This window comes from Saccopteryx leptura, chromosome X (assembly GCF_036850995.1).
Source record: "Saccopteryx leptura isolate mSacLep1 chromosome X, mSacLep1_pri_phased_curated, whole genome shotgun sequence".
Classification (NCBI taxonomy): Eukaryota; Metazoa; Chordata; class Mammalia; order Chiroptera; family Emballonuridae; genus Saccopteryx; species Saccopteryx leptura.
Window position 1 is genome coordinate 39,067,590 of NC_089516.1, and position 25,213 is coordinate 39,092,802.

A 25,213-nucleotide genomic window follows, 5' to 3' on the forward strand; every position below is an offset into this window, starting at 1 on the left:
TGCTCATCTGATGGACAAAAAAATTCTAGAGAATTATTTGAATTTGTGTCTCCTTGCTTACTAAAGAGTTTGAGCCATCCATCTACCATGCATATATTGGTTGTCTTTCTTCTTATTGATTTTTTTAATTCTTTATGTATTCTGGAAATTCATACTTTACTGTACATGTTGGCAAATGCTGGCTCTGAGTTTATTGTGTTTTTCTTTTAATTTTTGTTCATGATCAAATGGCCAAATGTATTAGCTTTTTTGTTGATGGTGTTTGCATTTTATCTTTTTTAATATCTTTCTTTAGATTAGAAATATATTGTCGCCTGACCTGTGGTAGCCCAGTGGATAAAGTGTCGACCTGGAACCCTGAGGTTGCCAGTTCAAAACCCTGGGCTTGCCTGGTCAAGGCACATATGGGAGTTGATGCTTCCTGCTCCTCCCCCTTCTCACTCTCTCTCTCACTCACTCTCTCTTCTTTCTAAAATGAATAAAAAAAAAAAACCTAAAAAAAAAGTAAAAAAAAAAAATGTTGTCATAGTTGCTTTTAACTAGTTACATAGTTGCGGTTTTGTTTTGTTTTTAATGTTGAGCTCTTTAATATCTACCTGGAATTTATTTTTTTGTGACTGGTTTTAAGTAGGGCTTTAAGTTTTCTTCCTCAAATGGGTAGACAGTTTTTCTGACACCATTTATTATTGCTCTCTGTTCCTCACAAAATTTAAAATGTTTCTTTTACTTACAATGTTGTTTTCAATTTTTTTTTTTGATATTTTTCTGAAGTTGGAAACAGGGAGGCAGTCACACAGACTCCCACATGTGCCCGACCGGGATCCACCTGGCACGCCCACCAGGGGCGATGCTCTGCCCCTTTGGGGTGTTGCTCTGTTGCAACCAGAGCCATTCTAGCGCCTGAGGCAGAGGCCACGGAGCCATCCCCAGCGCCCGGGCCAACTTTGCTCCAATGGAGCCTTGGCTGCGGGAGGGGAAGAGAGAGACAGAGAGGAAGGAGAGGGGGAGGGGTGGAGAAGCAGATGGGCGCTTCTCCTGTGTGCCCTGGCCGGGAATCGAACCCGGGACTCCTGCTCGCCAGGCCGACGCTCTACCACTGAGCCAACCAGCCAGGGCCTGTTCCTCACAAATTTTTTTTTTTTTAATTTTTATTTATTTATTTTTATTTATTCATTTTAGAGAGGAAAGGGAGAGACAGAGAGAGAGAGAGAGGAGAGACAGAGAGAGAGAAGGGGGGAGGAGCTGGAAGCATCAACTCCCATATGTGCCTTGACCAGGCAAGCCCAGGGTTTCGAACCAGCAACCTCAGCATTTCCAGGTCGACGCTTTATCCACTGCGCCACCACAGGTCAGGCATGTTCCTCACAAATTTGAAATGCCGTCTATACCATGGACTACATCCCCTTACATAATGTGTCTGTTTTTGTAGTGACCCTTCTACTCCATTAGTCCATTTGTCTGTTTCTGTGCTGAAACTACACTTTAATTTACTGTAGTTATATGTAATATCTGGTAAGGCAAGTTCTCATTGTTCCTTTTCAAGATTTTCTTGGCTTTCCTTGTATTCTTTTAGAATCAGCTTTTCAGTTTTTGGACAAAAAAAATTCTGAGATTTTGAGTGGGTTTGCATTGACTTTGGAATAATTTGAGGGAGAGGTATGAAGATACTGATAACACTTTTTCTACCAGGAAAATGTGTTACTTTATCCTGGCATGTAGTACCACAGTGGATAAAGCGCAGACCTGGAATGCTGAGGGTGTTGGTTCGAAACCCCGGGGCTTGTCTCGTCAAGGCACATACAGTATAAGAAGCAACAGCTATGAGTTGGTACTTCCCACTATTCCCCCCTTCTCTCTCTCTCTCTCTCAAAAATTAATAAATAAAAATCTTTTTTTTAAAAAAGGAAAATGTTATTTTATGTACTTAAGTAAAATTTTATAGTTTTCTCCTTTTCCTTTGTGTGACAGAGACAGAGAAAGAGGGACAGATAGGGACAGACAGACCAGAAGTGAGAGAGATGAGAAGCATCAATTCTTCACCGCAGCACCTTAGTTTCTCATTGATTGCTTTCTCATATGTGCCTTGACCAGGGGGCTCCAGTAGACTGAGTGACCCCTTGCTCAAGCCAGTGACCCTGGGCTCAAGCTACTGAGCCTCGCTCAAACCAGATGAGCCCGTGCTCAAGCTGGCGACCTCGGGGTTTCGAACCTGGGTTGTCTGCATCCCAGTCCGACGCTCAGTCCACTGCGCCACCTCCTGGTCAGGTTACAGTTTTCTTTATATATAGGTATTGCATATTTCTTGAATTTATTCCTAGATGAATATTTTATAGCTCTGTTACTCTTATGAACAAGACAGTTTTAAAAAAATTGTTGACTGATTTTAGAGAGAGAGGAAGGGAGAGAAAGAAAGACAGAAACATCAGTCTGTTTCTGTATGTGCCCTGACAGGGGATCAAACAGGCAACCTTCACTTTGGGACAGTGCTCTAACCAACTGAGCTATCTGGCCAGGGTTGAACAAGATAGTTAAAATTTTTTTTTAAATATCACACTCACCCACTCTCCTTCCAGGGTACCCAAACCCTTCCTGCTCTATTCCTGGGTGTCCCCTCTACCCCTTTCCTACCCCCCCCCCAGCCTTCACCTTAGGATAGTTGTTTTTTAAATTATATTTTCTAAAAGTTGATTATTGCTGATGTCGAGTAAAGCTGATGATTTCTGTTTGTTGATTTTGTCTTTGGCCTTTCCACTGATCTCTCTTTTTTAATTTCTATTACAGTTTTTTAGTTGATTTGCTTTGATTTTCTAGACAGATAATCATGTAGTCTGCAAGTTTTGAATTTTGTCTCCTATTTTTCAATATTCATAGGTTTTGTTTTATTTCCTTACATGGTAGCAGTGATAACAAGAATTCCTGGCTCATTCCTGACTTTAATTATTGTTTATGTGAAAGATGCTTAACCTTAATCATAAGATAAATGCTAATTGAAACCATGCAGAGATTCATTTTTGAAAACTATCAGTGTTAAAAATCAAAACGTTGGATAACACCTTTTTTGTTTTGTCAAGGCTGTGGGGTAAAAGGCACTCTCACACATTGCAAGTGGGAGTTCAAATTGGTGCAATGCCCATGGAAGGCAGTTTGGCAGGATTATATAAAGATACACTTCTATTATGTGTACTATTCTGGATATATTAGTATGCTTCAGTGCAAGTTAAATATACAAATTTCCTTTCATCCTGCAACCCCATTTCATGGAATTTACATATATGTATATATACATATGCAGAATGAAACATATAAAGCTATCTGCCATAGCAAATAATTGAATACTGTATAGATAGTAAAAATAAGAATGAGGAATCTCTGTGCACTGACAAGAAACAAGGTACCTTAAAATATTGTGACTATTAAAAAAGCTTAGTATATGTTATGCTACTTTTGTGTAGAAAAAGAGAGAACGTATTTAAAATATTTTTTTTCTTTTCCATGTGAGAGGAGGGGAGATACAGAGACAGACTCTCACATGCGCCCCAACTGGGATCCACCTGGCAACCTCTGTCTGGGGCCTTGCTCTGCCCAGCTGGGGCCATGCTCACAACCGAGCTATTTTTAGCACCTGAGGCGGAGGCTCCATGGGTGCCTTCCCTGCCCTCCTCGCCCTCCTCACCACCTGGGTCAATGCACTGGAACCAATTGAGCTGTGGAAACAATGGCTGCAGCAGGGGAAGAAAGAGAGGCGGCGGAAGGGTGGAGAAGCAGATGGTTGCTTCTCCTGTGTGTCCTGACCAGGAATCGAACCCAGGGCATCCATATACCTGGCCGACACTGTACCACTGAATCAGCTGGCCATGGCCAAGAAAGAACATATTTATATTTGCCTAAAGAAACTCTGGAGGGCAACACAAGAACTTCATGAGTGGTTACCTTTTGTTTACTTTTTTTTTTTTTTTTTTTTTTTTACAGAGACAGAGAGAGAGTCAGAGAGAGGGATAGATAGGGATGGACAGACAGACAGGAACGGAGAGAGATAAGCATCAATTATTAGTTTTTTGTTGCAACACCTTAGTTGTTCATTGATTGCTTTATCATATGTGCCTTGACCATGGGCCTTCAGTAGACCTAGTAACCCCTTGCTAGAGCCAGCGACCTTGGGTCCAAGCTGGTGAGCTTTGCTTAAACCAGATGAGCCCGCGCTCAAGCTGGTGACCTCGGGGTCTCGAACTTGGGTCCTCTGCATCCCAGTCTGATGCTCTATCCACTGTGCCACTGCCTGGTCAGGTGAGTGGTTACCTTTTGAATGAGTGGTGAGAACTAAATGGATGGGAAATGGGATTGGGAGTGAACTTGTCCATTATATACCTCTTTCTTTGATTTTTCAATGTTGTTATATTTTAAAAATTAAATTAAAAATGGTTTCTTGAATTATTTCAGCTCCAAGAACATTTTTTCTTTAAATTCTATGTTACGGGTTTTCTTCAAATGGCGATATCCTCATTTTTTTTTTATTTAAATGAGCTAGTAGAAGGGCTGACTAGGGGTTCTGTATATGTAGGTAGGCTTTATTTGGGCAGTTAGTGGTTGAGCAGCTGGCAGTTACATTTGGAGGACCCAAATGCCAGAGAGCAGAGGGCTTTGCCCTTGGGTGCCCTATTCTTCCTGTTTTGATTTTGGTATTCTGCATGCAGAGATTATTTTTTTTCAGGGGGAAGGGGTCATCAACTGTGTCATAATTCGGGTTTTCAGTTAATCCTTGTTTTCAGGCATTTTCTTACTCGCCCTTTCTGGCATAAGTCTTTGCATGTGAAGTCCCTCTGAAGTTTTGCCTGCAAGTCCACTCCCTCTTAGGTTGAAACCCTTTCTATTACATATTTTTAGGTCATAGCATCCTTTGATTTGTGTTATCAGCCAGTTCTTTCCTGTCTATTCTTCGTCAGAAATTGTTGACATCCTGTGTTTTTTTTCCATTTGTGTCCCTGACTTGTGATTTATGTTTTTATACTCTTTTACCATCACTTTTCCAGGTCTTGGAAGTAGTACAAGTGATATAGATGTTCCGTTCACCTTCTTGAACCAGAAGTCAACAGTGGTATAGCTTAAACGTGGATAAATTGTAGGCTCCTTGAGGACAAGGACTGACTTTTGTTCTTTTATTCCCAGCCCCTGACATAGTGCTTGGCACTTGGTGATTTTTTATTGGCATGATTATGTGTATATGAGAGAAAGAGGATTGTTAATAAAATTTTATTGGGTCATTGTGACTAAATATGCATTCTTTCAGTGTTCCAAAAGTTGGAGAAATTCTTGTGCCTTTGATTAGGCAAAGTACTGTTTGAATGTTAGATTTCCCATTAATAGAACCATGATAAGTTACAACGGAAAAATTACCTTAAACTTTTAACTCACCTCGAAGCTTATATATCAAACATGATGAAGGACTGGGTATGGGATACAAATTTGTAAGATTTTTCTTATAATTTCAGTCTCTATAGAAGTACTTTTGTAGTTATCTTTGTACATATTCCTAGGGCTTAGAGCAGTGTGTTACCATTTTATGAAGGAAAATATGGTCACACATAGATTATGATATATAGCTATTGAACTCAGTAAGAGACTTCAGGTTGAGGCCTGATTTTTGTAGACTTTCGCTAAGCTGTGTTTTCTGCATTGCTGAATGTAGAAGAGATATTACTATGGTCATTGAAGCATCCCCTTTTAGCAATCATGTAGAGATTTAAAATTTTAATTACAATCTAATTATTACTAGAAAGCCTTAAAAGAATGTATAATATATAAAAAAAAGAATGTATAATATACTTTTTGGCCTTACTAAATAAAATCTCCTGAAAATCATTTACTATCTTCTTGAGTGTTATTAAATAATACTTTAAAATAATGCGGCCACTAGCATTAAGGGGTTGTTAAGAGATAGAAAATAAAAACTTTCATTTATTGATTATTATATTCTGCTAGGCACTGTGCTAAGTACTTTATATGTATATTTTTATATCAATCCTGTGAGATTTTATAAATGAAATCAAGAATGAGCGAGGTTAAGTAATTTGCCTCAAATCTACTCTGAGGAGTGAGAGGCAGAACCAAGATTTGATTTGAGGTTTCTCCCACTCCAAAGCCTGTGTCCTGAAACTCTTTTATGTTCAAGAAGCTAGTGGATCCATGATGAAAAGATTCCAGCTATACTGTACTTAGTGAAGTTCTTAGCCTAATTAATTTTTTTCTTATTTGTTGTTTATCCTTAGGATACCAGCTATTACATTTTATTGTTGTCAATTCATTTCCCTTTAGAACAGTGTTCTTTTTTTAAAAAAAAATTTTATTTAGAAAATTAAATTTAGCAGGGTGATGTTGATCAATAAGAGTACATAGATTTCAGGTAAACATTTCTATAGCGTTTGAACTGTTTGTTCATTATGTTGTATACTCATCACCCAGAGTCAAGTAATTTTCCATCACCTTATATTTGTCCCTCTTTACACCCTTCCCCCAACCCGCTGTCCTGTCCCCCTCCCCTACATTCTCCTCCCCCGGTAACCGCTTCACTTTTACCTATGTCCGTGAGTCTCAGTTTTATATCCCACTTATGTGTGAAATCATATAGTTCTTATCTTTTTCTGATTTACTTATTTCACTCAGTATAATGTTCTCAAGGCCCATCCATGTTGTTGTAAATGTTACTATGTCATCATTTCTTATGGCTGAGTAGTATTCCATCAGAACAGTGATTCTTAACCTAGGAGGCCAGGATGAAGATAAGGAGAGTGGATAGAAGGAGGGTGGGTAGAGAGTATAGTTTTAAAAAGGCATATTTGATATTATGATGGCTTTGATTTTAGTCAAAATATTTTAAGGTCTTAAAGAGAGACATCATATTTTATTGAGATATAATTTTTTTTTCTTTTCTTTTTTGACAGAGACGGAGAGAGAGAGAGTCAGAGAGAGGGAGAGGCAGGGACAGAGAGACAGGAACGGAGAGATGAGAAGCATCAATTATTAGTTTTTCGTTGCATGTTGCGAGACCTTAGTTGTTCATTGATTGCTTTCTCATATGTGCCTTGACCGTGGGCCTTCAGCAGACCGAGTTACCCCTTGCTTGAGCCAGCGACCTAGGCTCAAGCTGGTGAGGTTTTGCTCAAACCAGATGAGCCTGCGCTCAAGCTGGCGACCTCGGGGTCTGGAACCTGGGTCTTCCACATCCCAGTCCGATGCTCCTATCCACTGCGCCACTGCCTGGTCAGGCTGAGATATAATTTATATACCATAAAATTCACCAATATAAATGTCAGTGATTTTTAGTAAATTTATAGAGTTTTTGTTTTGTTTTTATAAATAAATTTTTATTAATGTTAATGGGGTGACATCAATAAATCAGGGTACATATATTCAAAGAAAACATGTCCAGGTTATCTTGTCATTCAATTATGTTGCATACCCATCACCCAAAATCAGATTGTCCTCCATCACCCTCTATCTAGTTTTCTTGTGCCCCTCCCCTCCCCCTTCCCCTCTCCCTCCTTCCCTCCTGTGCCCCCCCTCTCCCCCACTCCAGGTAACCACCACACTCTTGTCCATGTCTCTTAGTCTCGTTTTTATGTCCCGCCAATGTATGGAATCATGTAGTTCTTGTTTTTTTCTGATTTACTTATTTTACTTCATATAATGTTATCTATAACTTTAATTACAATCTAATTTTAGAACACTTCCATCACCCCTAAATGATCTGTTGTGCTGATTTTCAGTCAGTGTTATTCCTGTGCCCCAGCTCCAGGCAACAATTTAATCTATTTTCTGTCTCTGTAGATTGGTATATTTTAGACATTTTATATAAATGGAACCATACACTCTGTGGTCTTTTCCTCTGGCTTCTCTCACTTAGTGTAATGCTTTCAAGGTATATCCTTGTAGCAGGTATTGGCACCTGTTTCCTTGTTGTTGTAATGTTGCGTGGCATGGATATAGCACATTTTGTTTAGCCATCGACTGATAGACATTTAGATCATCTCCACCTTTTGGCTATTGTGAATAGAGCTGTAATGAACACTTGTATGCAAGTTTTTGTTTGTTCATGTGTATTCATTTCACTTAGGTAGATGGTGTCATATCATAATTCTATGTTAACTTGTTGAGGAACTGCCAGATTTTGTTCCACAGCAGGTGCACCTTTTCACATTTCCACCAGCAATGTATGAGGGGGTCCATTTTCTCTACAGTCTTACCAACACTTGTTACTGTTTATCTTTTTTATTGTATCCATCCTTATGAGTAATGATGTGCAACACCTTTTCATGTGCTTATTGGTCATTTGTATATTTTCTTATATATCTTGAGAGAAATGTCTCTTCAGATCTTCAGCCTATTGTACTATTTATCTTTTCTTTATTGATTTGCCAGATTTTTTTTTATATATTCTGAATAACTCTTATCAGATATATGATTTGTACATATTTACTCCAACCCCTGCACTTTTCACTTTCTGGGTGGCATCTTTTGAAGTACAACATTTTGAATTTTGATGAGGTCCAGCTTCTCAGCTTTCTGTTTTATCTTTTGTATTTTGGTTGTATCTGAGAAATTATTGCTTAACCCAAAGTCACTAAGATTTACCATATTTCCCCATGTATAAGATACTCCCATGTATAAGATGCACCTTAATTTTGGGGCCTGAAATTTGAAAAAAAAAGTATTATGTAAAGTTATTCATAAAATTCATACAACTCATCACTGTCAAAACTCCCATCCATTAGCTTGTCCTCATCTGTGTTCGATGACGAATCACTGTCTTCAACAATGAGCATAAAAACAAGCACAAAAAAGCAGGAAATGCAATTAAAAATATCTACATCCACTGTATAAGATGCACCCAGTTTTTAGACCCCAAATTTTTCGAAAAAAGGTGCGTCTTATACATGGGGAAACACGGCACTTCAATGTTTTCCTCTATGAACTTGATAGTTTTAGCTCTTACATTTAAGTCTGTGATCCCTTCTGAGTATATTTCTTATATGATGTGAGGTATTGGTCCAACTGTATTGTTTTGTATGTAGATATCCAGTTGTCCCAGCACATTTTGTAAAAGATTGTTTTTTCCCCATTAAATGGTCTTGGCATCTTTGTTGAAAATCAATTTATCATAAATATTAAGGTTTACTTTTAGACTCTCAAGTCTGTTGCATTGTTCTATATATAAATATTTATCCTTCTCTTGTTCATTTCTAATTTAATGCTTTTGTGGTAGTAAACTTTCTTTGATTTCTATCCTTTTAAATTTATTTTATTTAAAATTTTTTTTAAGATTTTATTTATTGATTTTAGAGAGAGGAGAGAGAGAGAGAATGGCGGGGAAGGAGCTGAAAGCATCAGCATATAGTTGCTTCTCTCATATGTGCCTTGACTGGGCAAGCTTGGGGATTTGAACCAGTGTCCTCAGCATTCTAAGTTGACACTTTATCCACTGTGCCACCACAGGTCAGGCTGTTTAAAAATTGTTTTATTTTATTGATTTTAGAGAGAAAGAAAGGGAGGGAGGGAGGGAGGGAGGGAGAGAGAGAGAGAGAGAGAGAGAGAGAGAGAGAGAGAGGAACAGTAATCTGTTCCTCTATGTGCCCTGCCTGGGAATTGAACCAGCAACCTTTGCCCTCAAGTCGATGCTCTAATCAACTGAACCAACCAGCCAGGGCTCAGTCCTTTTATTTGTTTGTTGTTGTTGTTGTGTTTTTTTTTATGTGCCTTGACTGCGAGCCTTCAGCAGACCAAGTAACCCCTTGCTTGATCCAGCAATGTTGGGCTCAACTAGATGAGCCCTCACTCAAGCTGGCGACCTTGGGATCTCGAACCTGGGTCTTCCGCATCCCAGTCCGACGCTCTATCCACTGCGCCACTGCCTGGTCAGGCAGGGCTCAGTCCTTTTAAATTTATTGAGATTTATTTTATTGCATAGTATATGATCTGTGCTGGAGATTTTTCTATATGTATTTGAAAAGAATGTATATTTTGCTGTTGTTGGGTGGAGTGTTTGATCGGTGGCAGTTAGGCCAAGTTGGTTGATGGTATTGGCCAAATTTTCCAGATTTCTTGCTGGTTTTCTGTCTAGTTCAGTGGTTCTCAACCTGTGGGTCGCGACCTCGGCGGGAAAATACATATTTATTATACAATACATTTTTAAATAAAATATGTATTTCCGATGGCTTTAGGGGACCCCTGTGTTTTGGTCGCTCGACCCCTGCTGGGGTCGCGACCCACAGGTTGAGAACCACCGGTCTAGTTGTTCTTTCCATCATTGAGAGTGTGGGGTGTTAAAGTAGCTACTATTATTACTGAATTGTCTATTTTTTCAGTCTTGTCAGTTTTAATTTTATGTATTTTGGGGCTCTGTTGTTAGATGTATATAATTGTTATATTGTCCTGATGAAATTAATCTTTTTCATATTTATAAAATGTCCCTCTTTGTCTCTAGTAACATTTTTTTGTCTTAGGGTTGGCTTTTAAAAGACTGAGCGAACACTGTTTCCCCTGTCCCTCTTATTTTCTGCTTCTTATCCTATAGTTTGGGAAACCAGGTGACCAAACATGTTAGAATTGTACCAGAGAAGCACTACTTTCCCCTCTACTTTTATTTTACAATTTTTTAAGACTTTATTTATTTTAGAGAGGGGAGGTGGGGGGAAGAGCAGGCAGCATTAACTCCCATACGTGCCTTGACTGGGCAAGCCCAAGGTTTTGAACCAGTGACCTCAGTGTTCCAGGTTGACGATACTGATCCACTGTGCCACCACAGGTCAGGCGCCCCTCTATTTTTATATTAGGGTTCTGAGTAGGATTTCATTTTTTAAAAAGATGTAACATGTTAACATTGGAGAATTTGAGTGAAGGGTATATTGGATTCTCTGTATACTTATTTTTTTTAGAGAGGGAAAGAGAGTGACAGATATGAACAGACAGACAGAAAGGGAGACAGATGGGAATCATCAACTCGTTGTTGTGGCACCTTAGTTGTTTATTGGTTGCTTTCTCATAATTGCCTTGTCCAGGGTGGGTGGAGGCTCCAGCTGAGCCAGTGATGATCCCACACTCAAGCCGGTGACCCCATGCTCAAGCTGGTGAGCCCATGTTCAAGCCAGCGACCTCTGTGTTTTGAATCTGAGTCCTTAGCATCCCAGGTCGATGCTCTATCCCAGGGGTTGGGAACCTTTTTGGCTTAGAGAGCCGTGAACACCACATATTTTAAAATGTAATTCCGTGAGAGCCGTGTACATTATGCATTATCCAATAAAAATTTGGTGTTGTCCTGGAGGACAGCTGTGATTGGCTCCAGCCACCCGCAACCATGAACGTGAGTGGTAGGAAATGAATGGATTGTAATACATGAGAATGTTTTATATTTTTAATGTTATTATTTTTTTTATTAAAGATTTGTCTGCGAGCCAGATGCAGCCATCAAAAGAGCCACACCTGGCTCGCGAGCCATAGGTTCCCAACCCCTGCATCCACTGTGCCACTGCCTGGTCAGGCTATATACTTTTTACCAAGTCCAAATTGTGTCAAAATAAGTTAAAGAAAAAATCTCCACCAAAGAGAGGCATTGTTTGTTACCTTTTCTTGCTTTCAGGTTGTACTAGTCTTATTCAGTGATTTTTGAAATATATTGATTTGGCATTGTAAGTAAACTCATAAAATAGTTTGTGAGTTTTTAGTTTGCAGTCATGCACTGTTTAACAGCAGGGATATAGCTGAGAAATGCATTGTTAGGCAGTTTATCTATGTGAACATTGTAGAGTATACTTATACAGCCCTAAATGGTATAGCATACTAGACACCTAGGCTATATGGTGTATGTGGCCTGTCTTTGACCAAAATGTTATTATGCAGTATATGTCTGTAATTCTTAGCTTTGGTATTAACACAGCTATGTCCTAGTAGTGTCATCTGATAGGCAAATTTCAGGGAATTATGTATTCTTCCTTTCCCCTTACAACCATATTTATTTGGGCAGTAAATCTTGAATTTAGAATTTTAATATACCTTGTATCTATCCCTCTTGCCAATATTTTCATTCAAACCTCAGCATCTCTTTCCTGGATTATTGCAATAGATCTCTAATTGGTCTTCTTATTTTATATTGTATGGCATATATCCTTGGCATATATCTGTGTCTTTGTTCTCATCTGCCTGCTTCTAATATGTGAATAACTGTTCACGGTACCATTCACATTTACTCCATGCTGTTTAATGACTTTGCTTGTGATCTTCCTTCTGCTTGGATCAGCTTAATTTTCTTTTTTTGAGACACAGTTCTAACATCTTTTCCAGTAAACCTTCATTAGAGTGTCCAACTTCATTCTTTTGCATATAGATATCCACTTGTCCCAGTATGATTTTTGAAAATTGTTCTTTACCCATTGAAATGTCTTGGCACCCTTATTGAAAATTAATTGACCACAAATTTGTGGGTTTATTTATGGATTCTCTATGTTCATTCCATTTATTTATATATCTGTCCTTATGCCAGTACCACACTGTCTTTACTGTAGCTATTGTCTTTTTACAAGTTTTTTTTGTCTTATGGGTCTCTGCTTTTGAGGTTTCTGGATAAGTGACCTTTAGTTAAGTGAAGTGAATAATAATATTCTTAAGAATATCTCACCTAAATTGTTAACATTGGATTAACTTTACTGTGGTAGTTTTTAAAATTGTAAAGGGTAAGTTTTCAGCTTGTTCTTTTTCAAGAGGCTGCTCTGGGTTCTTGAAGTTCTGTGAGTTTTAGGATCAGCTTGTTAACGTCTGCAAAGGAACCAGCTGGGGTGTTGATGTGAATTACGTTGAATATGTAGAACAATTTAGGGCATTTCATCCCATTTTGTTTGTTTCATTTAAGGGTTGTTATTCTCAGTTCTTTTCTTTTTAAGTGAGAGACGGGGAGGCAGAGACAGACTCCTGCATGCGCCGTGACTGGCATCCACCTGGCAAGCACCCTACCAAGCGATGCTTTGCCCATCTGGGACTACTGCTCCACTGCTCTGCAACTGACTTATTCTTCTAGTGCCTGAGCGGAGGTCCTGTAGCCATCCTCAGAATCCCGGGGCCAATTTTGCTCAACCCAATCTAGCCATGGCTGTGGGAGGTGAAGAGAGAAATAGAGATGGGTGGAGAGGTAAAGAAGCAGATGGTTGCTTCCCCTGTGTGCCCTGACTGGAATCAAACCCGGACTTCCACATGCTGGGCCGACACTATACCACTGAGCCAATTGGCCAGGGTTCTCAGTTTTTCAAATTTGATACTTCTGATACTTCTGTTCAGTTTTTTTACATAACAAATTGTGCCTTCTGAGACACATAGCATAATAAAAGGTATACAGACTTAACTTTATTATGAATGTTTGTGGTGAGAAAACTTCTTATTGGTGGTTTGACCATTTATTGGAAAAACCTTTTCCTTATATAATCATATATTTACAAAGCATTTCCCCTCAATATTTTGCTTTATACCTGAAACTAATAAAAATACAGTAATATCAAACGTAAACTGTAATTGAAAGAAATTAAATTATTTTAAATAAAAACTTTTTCCTTCTGTGTTCCACATATTTCCACATTCTTTGCAGAAAGCTTTAGAAAATACAGAAAAGCAGAAACAAAAAATGCCCATAATTATACTAATTACACTATTCAGAATTAATATGGGTGTATGTTTGTATGTATATATGGAAACTTGTATATATTTAATTTAACCATATAATATATAAGGAATATCTTCTTTTTTAATTGATTTGAGAGAGGGGGGAAGGGAGAGAGAGATGGAGGAGAAAGGCAAGAAGTATCAACTCATAGTTGCTTTACTTCAGTTACTGCTCATTGATTGCTTCTTTTTTTTTTTTTTTTTTTTTTTTTTTTTTACAGAGGCAGAGATAGACAGGGACAGGCAGACAGGAATGGAGAGAGATGAGAAGCATCAATCATCAGTTTCTCGTTGCGCGTTGCAACTTCTTAGTTGTTCATTGATTGCTTTCTCACATGTGCCTTGACCGCGGGCCTTCAGCAGACCGAGTAACCCCTTGCTCAAGCCAGCAATCTTGGGTCCAAGCTGGTGAACTCTTTGCTCAAGCCAGATGAGCCCGCGCTCAAGCTGGCGACCTCGGGGTCTCGAACCTGGGTCCTTCCGCATCCCAGTCTGACGCTCTATCCACTGTGCCACCACCTGGTCAGGCTCATTGATTGCTTCTTATATGTGCCTTGACCAGGGGTGGGGGGCTCAAGCTGAGCTGGTGACCTGTGGGCTCAAGCCATTGACCTTGGGATCATGTTGATGATCCCACCTTCAAGTTGGCAACTCTACACTCAATCCAGCAAGCCTGAGCTCAAGCCGGTGACCCTAGGGTTTCGAACCAGGGACCTGAGCCTCCCAGGTCAATGCTGTGTCCACTATGCCACCACTGGTGAGGCTGGAATGTCTTTTCATAAAGACCAAAAACTATTTTTTAAAAAAATACTGTATCCTATCTCATTTTGAGATATTTAATTAAACCCCTATTAGGCTTATGTTTAGTTACAGTTTTTCCAAATTATAAGTGCTGCAATGAATGTCTTTATAATTAAATCTTTGCACAAATTGACTTTTTCTAAGGCAAGTTCCTATAAGTAGAATTGCTGGTTAAAGAGGATGCATATTTTAAATTCTTTCTTAAAAGATTTAAGAAAGGCCCTGGCCGGTAGGCTCAGTGGTAGAGCGTCAGCCTGGCATGCAGAAGTCCCGGGTTTGATTCCCGGCCAGGGCACACAAGAGAAGCGCCCATCTGCTTCTCCACCCCTCCCCCTCTCATTCCTCTCTGTCTCTCTCTTCCCCTCCTGCAGCCAAGGCTCCATTGGAGCAAAGATGGCCCGGGTGCTGGGGATGGCTCCATGGCCTCTGCCTCAGGGGCTAGACTGGTTCCGGTCGCAACAGAGCGACATCCTGGATGGGTAGAGCATCGCCACCTGGTGGGCATGCCGGGTGGATCCCGGTCAGGCGCATGCGGGAGTCAGTCTGACTGCCTCCCCGTTTCCAGCTTCAGAAAAATAAAAAAAAAAAAAAAAAAAAAAAAAAAATTAAGAAAATGTGTGTTAATTTTTTAGGATAATGTGTTAATATTTTACAGTAGTTTCTTTCTGCTAAAAATCTGAAGGCAAGCTCATAAACAAGTATTTGTGTTATTCAAAACTACTATTGGATATTCATAGCAGCATTATTCATAATAGTCAAAAGGTGGATAAACAGAATGTGATATGTACAAATAATATTGTTTAACCTTAAAAAGTAATGAAATTCTGATACATGCTATAATATCAATGAACCTTGCAAACATTATGTTGAATGAAATAAGCCAGCAACAAAAGGTCAAATATTGTATTATTTCACTTATATGAAGTACTTAGAATAAACAAATTCATGGAGAGAGAAAGAAGGATAGAGCTTGCTAGAGACTGGGGAGATAAAGAATTATTGTTTAGCCTGACCATGTACGTGGTTCACAGTGGATAGAGCGTCAGATTGGGACGCAGAGGACTCAGGTTTGAAAACCCGAGGTTGCCGGTTTGAGTGTGGGTTCACCAGCTTGAGCACAGGGTTGCTAGCATGAGCAGGAGCTCACTCACTCTGCTGTAGCCCCCCCAGTCAAGGCACATAAGAACATCTAAGGTGCTGCAATGAAGAACTGATGCTTCTCATCTCTCTCCTTTCCTGTCTCTCTGTCCCTGTCTGTCTCTTTCTCTGTCACACACAAAAAATAATTATTTAATGGATATAATATTTCAGTTTGAGATGATTAGTTCTGGAAGTAGGTCATGGTGATGATTGCACAACATTATGGATATTGTTAAAGCCACTTTATGCTTAAAATGGTTAAAATAGTAAATTTGATATTAAGTATATTTTATCACAGTAAAAAAACTATTGGATTAATTTTGAAATTTTAGACAAAAAGCACTACTGAGAAATTATGTGCTTGTTTTACTTATTGTATGTGTTACCTTGTAGCTAAAGTGAACTCAGGGTTTAGATAACTTGTTTGAAATTTAATGGATTGATAGACTGGACTGAGAACTAGGTTCCTAACCAACATTCATCCAATAGAGTGTCTTATTGAGCTATCTGCCAAATAGCTTGCTAGGCACTGAGGATTATAGTGGTAAACAAGATAAGACAGAATCCCTGGAGTCTGCTGGTTGCTAAAATTGGACAGAAAAAAGAAACAGACTTCTTATTAAGAAAAAATGGATTAAGCAACCAAGTTACTTGTTTTCTCCTTAATGATTTCCTTTGTGGGGTGTTTTTAAAATATCCTTTCCCCCCCCTCCAGGTTACTATGGAAACATGACCACATAAAAGGAAGTTCTTTCTGATCATTTTGATACCTGAGATGTTACTAGACTGAAGAGTAGAACAGGAAAAATTTTAGTGCCGATCTCAATTACAATGGCTACTGATTCAGGGGAGCCAGCTAGCACAGAAGATTCTGAGAAACCTGATGGAGTGTCATTGGAAAACAGAGTTCACCAGATGGCAGCAACTTTGACCGTGGAAGCTAGACTGAAGGAAACAGACAGTACCTTTTCTGCTTCTGGAGAAACTATAGAAAGGAAGAGATTCTTCCGAAAGAGTGTTGATGACAAAGTTATTGAATCTTCCTCCAAAGATGAGAGAACAAAGACTGCAACAAATATTTCAAGAATAGAAAAGCTTCCTACAAATGTGCTAAAAGGTGAACAAGAAGTTAAATATGCACAGTGTTCAAAGGCAACATCTGAATCCTCAAAAGATTGTTTCAAGGAGAAGAATGAAAAGGAAGTGGAAGAAGAAGCAGAAATGAAGGCTGTAGCCACTTCACCTAGTGGCAGGTTTCTGAAATTCGACATAGAGCTGGGAAGAGGAGCGTTCAAAACAGTATATAAAGGACTGGACACTGAAACATGGGTTGAAGTTGCTTGGTGTGAGCTGCAGGTAGGTATATAATCTTGGTTTTTCTTTTCTTTATAAACTTCTATTTTTTTCCTTTGTTGCATTATAAAGATAAACCTAAATGCTAACAATGAAAAATAATAACTTCCAAAGAAAGAATGTGAAAGTGTACTGTTGGGTAGCAGAGCCCAAGCACCTATGTGTCTTTTTGTTCTTGGTTTTAATAAATTCCAGTTTTAGTTGACCTGACCTTTTGAGTGATCCAAGATTAAAATGTATCATGGATTAAAATAAAATTAAGGGCTTTATTTTCTCCTTTTGCTTTCCCCTCCGTTTTTGGGGGGTGGGGTGGGAGGGTAGAAATATGCTGTGGACCAGCATGGCTACTAATTGTCCAGGTCCTGACTGAAAACGGTGCAGAATGAAGACATAAACTAAGAGAGAAAAAGGATGGAATCAGGAGGTCTCTGCACAGCCTATAGCTTGCAAGAGCAAGTCTCCACCCCCAAACCACTTTATTTATAGGGCAGAGCAAAGTCATTAACAAATCAAAGAGATCTCTGATACAAAGTCACATTTCCAAGGCAACTCAAGAATTCTCCCAAGTGTAGAAAACCTACCCTGCATAACATCTTAACTTCACAAAACAAAGGGTGATAGGAAGGCATGTAAATTGCCTCTAGCAACTTAAGCAAATGAGGTGGGGGGTGGGTGGGACGAGTACAGATACTCACCTTCATAGCCAATATGGAGTTGTGGGGAAGAGCTTAGCCTTTAGCTTCAGCCTTAAACTGCGAGGGCTTTGCCAGCTTGCAGCCTCCCACATATCCCCCTTTTTAAATTTTTTTATTTTAGTTTGTGTGCTGAGATTTGTACTGGTCTGATTTCCCAGATTCCAATTCAGAGGCAGACTGGGAAAATACAGAATAAACACAAAATTAATATAGCCAATGCTAACAGATACCAAAATGAGTGTCTTAATACATTAAAGGCATTAAAGCCTTTTAGATTATCAAGCAAATTCTTAGCCAGTGCAGCAGGATCTATAACAGAGTCTTTGCTGTTTTTATGTCCTTAATATGTTAATGCAGTTTCACCAAGTCCATGTGACACCATCACTCCTCCACATTCCCTGTAGATGCAACCCGACCCCACTTCAGTCCCATTGAGAACTGTCACAAGGAGTAGGAGTCAAACTCAGGAAAAGTCTGCATGACACTGGAACTGTTGTCACATTCTCACTCCCTGTAGCGGTTTCCAAGTCCCATTAAGCTTTGGCCTTAAGCTTAATGAGCATTCTGGATCTCTGGAACTGGGTTGCTTTCTAGGGGCTGATTCCAATCCATGATGGGGCTTCACATTCCTTGTTCCTCGCTGGCATTTAAAGAGAACCTGTTGATGACAAAATTGGAACATACCCTCGCCCCCAAGCTAGTAATTTGACTAATTTTGCCACGTAGGGCCAGTTAATATATCCCGGTACAACATGAGAGAATTAGGCCATTGCTTGGCTGGTGTAAATTGCCTCTCAGCTGCAGTAAGTCCTGAGGAGGAAATTTTGAAAAGATTTTTAGAAGTCAAATAAGACTTATATAAATTGCTCTTATGGGTGAGTCTCTCCTCCAATCTTTCAGGAACCCACCAAGGAGCCTTAGCAGACCTAAGAAAAATACATATATCCTCGGCCCCACAAGAGAACAGGGTCAGCCCTTGCCTCATTCCTGTGAGCGGGTCCTTCCATCACACTTCAAGGAAGGCTTTCTTTGTCTGATTTCAGAGTCTCTCGGCCACTGAATGGCCCTGTATATCAGTATTCAAAAATATTTAAAGTAAAAAGTGCTTGATAAAGAAGATTTCCAGGGTATGACTCTCCCTTTTTTATTTTTTCTAATTGACTTTTAAGTGTTTGATGGGCACACTCTACAATGCCTTAGCCCTGAGGACTGTAAGGAATACCTGTCCTTAGGTCAATTCCAAAAGTCTGACAAAATATAGTAAATGCTTTTACAAGTAATGGTCCCATATTTTTTAAAACATTTTTATCCCATAGATTAAAAGGCAATCTAGGGAGTACATAAGGCTGAAAAAGTCCAGTATGACCTTTGCCACGAACCAGTGTAGCTAGTAATTCCAGGTCCTGAGTGGGAACCACGCAGAATTAAGGAAATAGGCTTAAAGAAAAAAAAAAAAAGATGGACTCCGAAGGACTCTCTGCAACGCAGAAGATAGCTTGCAAAAAGTGAGTCTCCACCCCTCTACCCTTTATTTATAGGGCAAAGTGAGGTCATTAACAAATCAAAAAGATCATTGAAACAAAGTCACAAAATTTCCAAGGCAACCCAAGAATTCTCCCAAGTGCAGAAAACCCCCACCATACATAACATCTTAACTTCACAAAACAAAGGATAAAAAGAAAACAGCCTCCAGTCTCTCCAAGGGACATGGGGGATAGGACAAGTATAAACAATCCAGTATCACAGCTAACATGGAGGTGTGGAGAAAAACTTAGCCTTTAGCAACTTCACCAAGCAAGTGAGGTGGGGGTTTGGGCAGACTGTCAGCTACTGCCAGTTCCCCACACCTCTGTCCCCCAAAATTCTAAACTAAAAAGACCCTGTTGGCTTATGGTCCCCAACATATCCCCTTTTCTATTTTTTAACTTCAATTCATGTGCTGTGATTTATACTCATCTGATTTCCCATGTTCCGATTTGGAGGCAGACTGGAAAAATACAAAATAAACACAAGATTAATATAGCCAATGCGAACAGATGGCAAACAAATGTCTTAATACAATGAAGGGATTAAAACTTTTTAGATTATCAAGCAAACTCTTAGTCAATACAGCAGGATCTATAATAGAGTCTTTACAGTTTTGAATGTCCTTAATATGTTGATGCAATTTCACCAAGTCCATGCTGGCACCATCACCATTCCACATTCTCTGTAAATGCAACCCAACCCCACTTCAGTCTGAGAACTTTCCCAAGGAGCAGGAGTCACACATGTTCAGAAAAAGTCCACATAGCACTGAAACTGTTGTCGCATTTCCACACTCTGCAGCTAGTGTCCAAGTCCCAATGACCACTGCTTTTAGCACATTAAGCTTTTGTCTCAAGCACATTAAGCTTTAATGTCAATTCTGGACCTCTGGCAATGATTCAGATAGACTGGAAGGGCCATCTGCAGCATGTATGGAGATGGAGCTTCTGTTTTCTTTAACCTGGAGAGATGAAAACCAAGGGGCCTTTTCCTGGAGTTTTGCAGCTGTGGGGTGGTGAGGAGAACCTTGGTTTTCACTATGCTGCGTGGTAGAGGTAAATTTGTAACAGAGGTGAGCAAAACTGGATGACCAAGAATAGCAACAGGGCTAATTCCAAGGATGAGAGGTGAAAGGAGAGAGAGAGAGGCTCTGAATTTGGAGAGTAGGTTCCAGCCTAAAATAGGCATGGGGCATCTAGGCAGGAGGAGAAAAGAATGTAAAGGAGATTCTATATACAAGGCAGTGTATCCGTGGCAAGTGAGAAGGAACATAAGACCGTCAGCACTCACAACAGAGATCTTCAAGGAATGAGCAGGACCCGAATATTGGGACAAGGCAAAGTAAGTGGCCCCCGTGTCTATAAGAAATGAGATTGGCTTACCTGCTACTTGGATGGTTACCCTAGGCTTGTCCTCGGTGACGTTAGATGGGGCCAATGGCCCTGGGCACCTTCAGTCTTCAGTGGCAAGTCCCAGCAGGATGGACAAGGTTAGGTTAGAGGTGGCTGGGGTAGCACTGGAAGAGACTGAACCCTTTCTTGGAGGAGCGAGGGGGCCGTCTACCTTCTGGTGTCCCTTTTTCCCACAGTGAGAGCATGGCTCTGGCAAGGGCCAAAAAGCCAGACAGGCTTTATTTATTTATTTATTTTTATTTATTTATTCATTTTTAGAGAGGAGAGAGGGAGAGAGAGGGAGAGAGAGAGGAGAGAGAGACAGAGAGAAGGGGGGAGGAGCTGGAAGCATTAACTCTCATATGTGCCTTGACCAGGCAAGCCCAGGATTTCAAACCGGCTACCTCAGCATTTCCAGGTCGACGCTTTATCCACTGTGCCACCACAGGTCAGGCAAGACAGGCTTTAGCCCAATGACCTTCCTTTCCACTCTTGAAGCAGGGCTCTGATGGAGTCTTATGAGGCCCCCCAGAAGCATTGGAGCCTTTAAGGGCATATGCCAAGAGCTGGTATTTCACCTCTCTGCTTTCTCCTATTCCTCTTGGTCATTATAGACCTTAAAAGCCATGCTCAGGAGATCTTGTTGAAAGGTTTGAGGGCCTTCCTCTGCCTTTTTCCATATATCTGGAGCTGAAAGAGAGAAGGACAGCATGGTCCGCTGGATCAAATGAAGGAGGGTAGGAATTTGCAGGAGGAAATGGTTTGGAGTGTGCTAAGAGGATTTGATAGATGGAACGGGTTTGACAGAGAAAGGGACAAGAACAGAGTAAAATAAGCCTTATACAATTGCTCTTGTGAAGTGAGTCTCTCCTCCTGGCTCATGATGTTTTACCAAACATTCAGGAACCCACTGAGGAGTCTTAACAGACGTAGGAAAAACACACATATATCTTTCGTCCCACAAGAGAACAGGGTCTTGGCCCTTGCCTTATTCCTGTGAGTGGGTCCTTCCAACACACTTCAGGGAAGACTTTCCCTTTCGATTCCAGAGTCTCTGGGCCACTGAATGGCCCTGTACATTAATATTAAAAAAAAATTTCTTAAGTAAAAAGCATGATAAAGAAGATTTGCAGGAGTTCTAGGGCATGGCTTCCCCTTTTTTATTTTTTATAATTGACCCTTAAGCATTTGATTGGCATTCTTTATAATGCGTTGACCCTGAAGATTGTAAGGAAATAAATACCTTTCCTCAGGTTAATTCCAAAAGTCTGACTAAATATAGTACAGTGGTACCTTGAGATACGAATTTAATTTGTTCTGTAACTGAGCTTGTAAGTCAACTCATATATCAAACTGCTGATACTGGACCTGTGCGCCAATGCGCCAACTAATGGCAGCTTCCTGAATCACGACTTGTATCTCGGAATTTTGCTCAGATCTCAAACAAAAATACGGACCGAGTCACAGCTCGTATCTTAAAAAAAATCGTATCGTGGTCTGTTCGTATCTCAAGGTACCACTGTAAATGCTTTTACAAGTAACGGTCCCATAACTTTCAAAACATTTCTATTGCATTGATTAACAGGCAATCTAGAGAGCACATACACTGAAAAAGTCAAGTATGACCGTTTTTATCTTCCCATTGTAAAAAAAAAAACCTTAGAGGTTTGTTAGGGAAATTTACTTTGCCCTAAGCTCGCAGCTCGGTGACTGCTTAATGAGTGAGCCAAGAAAAAATACCAATGTTGCTTATCGTTAAATCCATTTGAGGGCATCAGAGCAGCCAAATTCCCAACTGCTTTGGGGCCCCTTTTGCAGGATGTGGCCTGACAAGCAGCCAACTGCCTGAAGCAGCTTGACACAAATTCTTGAAATGACTTATCAGGGCCCTGCTTAATTTTGTTTAACTCCTTTGTTTCACAGAGCTGCGTACATTTTTACACATAAACAAAACAATTTACAGCACAGAAACACAAGTATAACACATAACTTCAATTAATCCTAATACTTGAATTACTATTTGACTCCCAACTCCAAACACACCTTACAATGCACCAACCAAATTAGCAGGTCTTAAGGATTCACATTCCATTCTATTTAAAGTTACATGAGTGCTCCTTACAAGTTCCAATTTTAAAGCAAAAAATGTAGGGATGAAACTATTTTATTTTTTCAATTTAAGAGCCACCATTTCCAATTTTTGCATGCAAGAACTTAATTCAGGTCTTACAGTCACATTTTAGACAGCATCAGACAAAAACTAAACAGAAACTATAATCATACAAACCAGAGAGAAACCTGGGATTTCAGAACACAATCAGACTAGAAAGATACCTGCCTGATCTCAGTCAGGGCATTTTTTGACAGAGGGACTGAAGATGGATCTAAACAAAAATCTCCCCGAGCAAAATTTACTTGGCAACTGCTGGGATATTTTGAAATTAGATCCACCAGGCACCCCCCTTCTTAATTTCCACACAAAGAACAGGAAAGAAACAAAAGGATTGTAGCTAAAACATTAAAGAAAACATTAAAGAGGCCCTGGCCAGTTGGCTCAGCGGTAGAGCGTCGGCCTGGCGTGCAGGGGACCCGGGTTCGATTCCCGGCCAGGGCACATAGGAGAAGCGCCCATTTGCTTCTCCACCCCCCCTCCTTCCTCTCTGTCTCTCTCTTCCCCTCCCACAGCCAAGGCTCCATTGGAGCAAAGATGGCCCGGGCGCTGGGGATGGCTCCTTGGCCTCTGCCCCAGGCGCTAGAGTGGCTCTGGTCGCGGCAGAGCAACGCCCCGGAGGGGCAGAGCATCGCCCCCTGGTGGGCAGAGTGTCACCCCTGGTGGGTGTGCCGGGTGGATCCCAGGCAGGCGCATGCGGGAGTCTGTCTGACTGTCTCTCCCTGTTTCCAGCTTTAGAAAAATACAAAAAAAAAAAAAAAAGAAAGAAAACATTAAAGAAAAGCTGTAACTTTCCTAACATCTGAGTCTCCTATCCATTCTCAAATTCTATAGCTGCTGTAATTGGCAGTTCAGGTTGACTATGCTGAGATATCTCTACCCCAATTTTAGCTGAGCGGCAAACTAAGTTGATGGGGCTGGGGAAGCCCCCCTTGTCTGTTTCCCTGAATCACCTGCCCTTCAGCAGTATACTTAGATTTATGTTCATTTACCCAATGTTTCCCTCTCCTGCAGCATGGGCAGAGGTCCGGAGCCTTAGGAGCTGACTGCCCTAGATGGAAAGGCTGAGACTGATATCCAGGGGGAGCAGGGCAATTTCTAGCAAAATGCCCTATACCCCCGCATTGGTAACAATTTATCATGGGCAGAAATATTTCCCTGACCTTCTTTCTTTCATTTGTTCTTCGGTTTATCAAAGACTGTGTTGGAGTCCTCCCCTGAAGTGCTGCGACAATAGCCAGACCTTGCATGTATGAAGGCCCAATATCAGTGCTTATTCTGATGTAATCCTGTATATCTCGAGTCTGATCTAAAGCTTGTTGGAGTGGGAATTTCCACAGGTCTGAGACAGAGACCCTGGGAGCAACCCTATAAACATAAGGAGGAGCAGAGGGTTGAGTGCAAGAAGGAGCAGAGGGGCAGCGGAAGCGCAAAGGTTAAGGTGGCTAAGCCATGACACCCTCATTATCTCCTGAGTCATTCTCAGACTCTAAGGTCTTCTCATATTTACATCCCTCTGTTTCTAGCTCCCTCTGATACTCCTCAAACAACAGCTCCGCCTTAAACAAAAACATATGTACAAAAAGAAAAAGGTCCCTCACTCTTGACCCTAATTGTCCCATAATTTATTACTCCAGACAGTACTTTCCCCAAAAACTCTACTCAAAAACTTTACTTACTGTGCGCACATGGGTAATTCTGTCACCTGCCTTTAGTTTAGTTTTCTCTTCCTCACGATCCCTGTTTGGGGGCCACCTGCTGTGAACCAGTGTCGCTAGTAATTCCAGGTCCTGAGTGGGAATGGCGTGGAATTAAGAAAATAGGCTTAAAGAGAAAAAAGGGTGGGCTTGGGAGGACTCTGCAACGCAGAAGATAGCTCGCAAAAAGCGAGTCTCTACCCCCTTACCACTTTATTTATAGGGCAAAGTGAAGTCATTAACAAATCAAAGAGATATTAAAACAGTCATATTTCCAAGACAACCCAAGAATTCTCCCAAGGGCGGAAAACCCCCACCATACATAACATCTTAACTTCACAAAACAAAGGATAAAACGGAAACAACCTCCAGTCTCTCCGAGGGACATGGAGGATAGGACAAGTAGAAACAATCCAGCACCACAGCTAACATGGAGGTGTGGGGAAAAACTTGGCCTTTAGCAACTTAACCAAGCAAGTGAGATGGGGGTTTGGGCAGACTGTCAGCTTATTGCCATTTCTCCACACCTCTGTCCCCCAAAAATCTAAACTGTAAAGACCCTGCAGGCTTGCGGTCCCAAACACTTCTTTATTTTCCCATTGTAAAAAACTTAGAGCTTTGTTAGGGAAATTTACTTTTCCCCAAGCCTTGCAGCTCTGTGACTGCTTCATGAGTGACCCGAGAAGAAAGCCTATGTTGCTCAGCAATAACAGATGCATCAGTTCCCGTATCTCAGAGTCCTCTGAA

At 40.5% G+C, this 25,213-nt stretch overlaps 1 protein-coding gene across 1 annotated transcript in view; it reads left to right on the forward strand.

Moving 5' to 3' along the window:
* WNK3 (WNK lysine deficient protein kinase 3) overlaps nucleotides 1-25,213 on the forward strand; it is a 183,157-nt gene that overhangs the window by 13,257 nt on the left and 144,687 nt on the right. Inside the window, exon 2 of the mRNA XM_066356281.1 lies at nucleotides 16,349-16,989. Coding sequence (XP_066212378.1) covers nucleotides 16,465-16,989 — 525 coding nt within the window. The 5' untranslated portion in view covers nucleotides 16,349-16,464. The remainder of the gene's footprint in view (nucleotides 1-16,348; nucleotides 16,990-25,213) is intronic.